Raw genomic sequence first — 1,163 nt, forward strand, 5'->3', positions numbered from 1 at the left:
AGATGATCGCCCTTAGAGAAAGTGCCGACCAGCTGAGGAGACTTGTAAAGAAATATTCGAAAACACCAATAATTATCAAAAGTGAAGTAATACGTATCAACGAGATAATATCACAAATGGAGGTAAACATGAAAGAAAAAGAAATTTATCCAGCAGAAAAACAGGTAAGACAGCAGCAGCTCAAAAGTGACAAAACATATTGTGTAGTAGTAATAAAAAGAATAGTAATCACCAGATGTAGACAATTTGAACAGGATAATAGGTTTGTCTGATGCGAGAAAATTATTCGTGGGCCACTATGGACTGTGTGAACCGTCAAACATCTTACGTCAATTACAAACTTAAACGCTAATACTAATACAGTGGCGTGCATAGAAGGTTTTTATAAAAACTTTATCGCGTGCCAAATTCCATAGAATTTAATATTAATATTTATATTTTTTTTTTATTTAGATGGAGGAGAGACAATCAAGAATAGATACTTTACAGACCAATACAAACAGAGAAAGTAACCGTTTGAAAAGACGGGCTTCAGAAGACCAGCAATCGAATCATAATGTGGTTTTCAAAAAGATAATCGTTCAAAGTAACCCTTCGAAAAGTGTGCAAGAAATTATGGTGGAGAAGACTGACCAGCCTGCAATATTGTCCAAGGAGAAGGAGCAGTCCAGGAACTGCAATTTGCTTCCGGTTATTAGGGAAATCAATACTTGCATAGTAATTGACGATGACGAATCCCAACATGATCTAATGGTTGAGGCTAGGCGCATTAGAGACAATATGGAGTTCAATATGTACCCGGAGATCAAATACTCAATTCGAGATGGTTTCTTAGATTATGACCACAAATCGACGCCGAAAATGCGTTCGACCCTGATAAACTGGATGTCCGAAGTTCATCTGGATTTCAAGTTTTTACCCCTAACATTCCATCGGTCTGTGGCCTTTGTGGACAGATATTTGCAAGAAGATAAGAACATCGACCACGAGACATTACAGTTGGTGGGCACGGCAGCTATGTATTTAGCTATGTCTAATGGTGCAAATGCAAACGAAGAAAGTAAAAGGATAGATGTATCTGAGTTTGTTAACATTTGCGACAATTCGTTTAGTGCTACGGAAATTTTCTCCATGGTAAAAAATATTGTGTCGACACTATGGTG

General features: G+C 37.4%; 1 protein-coding gene across 1 annotated transcript in view; it reads left to right on the forward strand.

Moving 5' to 3' along the window:
* The first annotated feature begins 13 nt into the window (after window positions 1–13).
* LOC108564611 (G2/mitotic-specific cyclin-B1-like) overlaps window positions 14–1,163 on the forward strand; it is a 1,345-nt gene continuing 195 nt past the window's right edge. Inside the window, exons 1-2 of the mRNA XM_017923712.1 lie at window positions 14–164; window positions 454–1,134. Coding sequence (XP_017779201.1) covers window positions 117–164; window positions 454–1,134 — 729 coding nt within the window. The 5' untranslated portion in view covers window positions 14–116. The remainder of the gene's footprint in view (window positions 165–453; window positions 1,135–1,163) is intronic.

The sequence above is a fragment of the Nicrophorus vespilloides genome, unplaced genomic scaffold, assembly GCF_001412225.1.
Source record: "Nicrophorus vespilloides isolate i.1.1-1 unplaced genomic scaffold, Nicve_v1.0, whole genome shotgun sequence".
NCBI lineage: Eukaryota > Metazoa > Arthropoda > Insecta > Coleoptera > Silphidae > Nicrophorus > Nicrophorus vespilloides.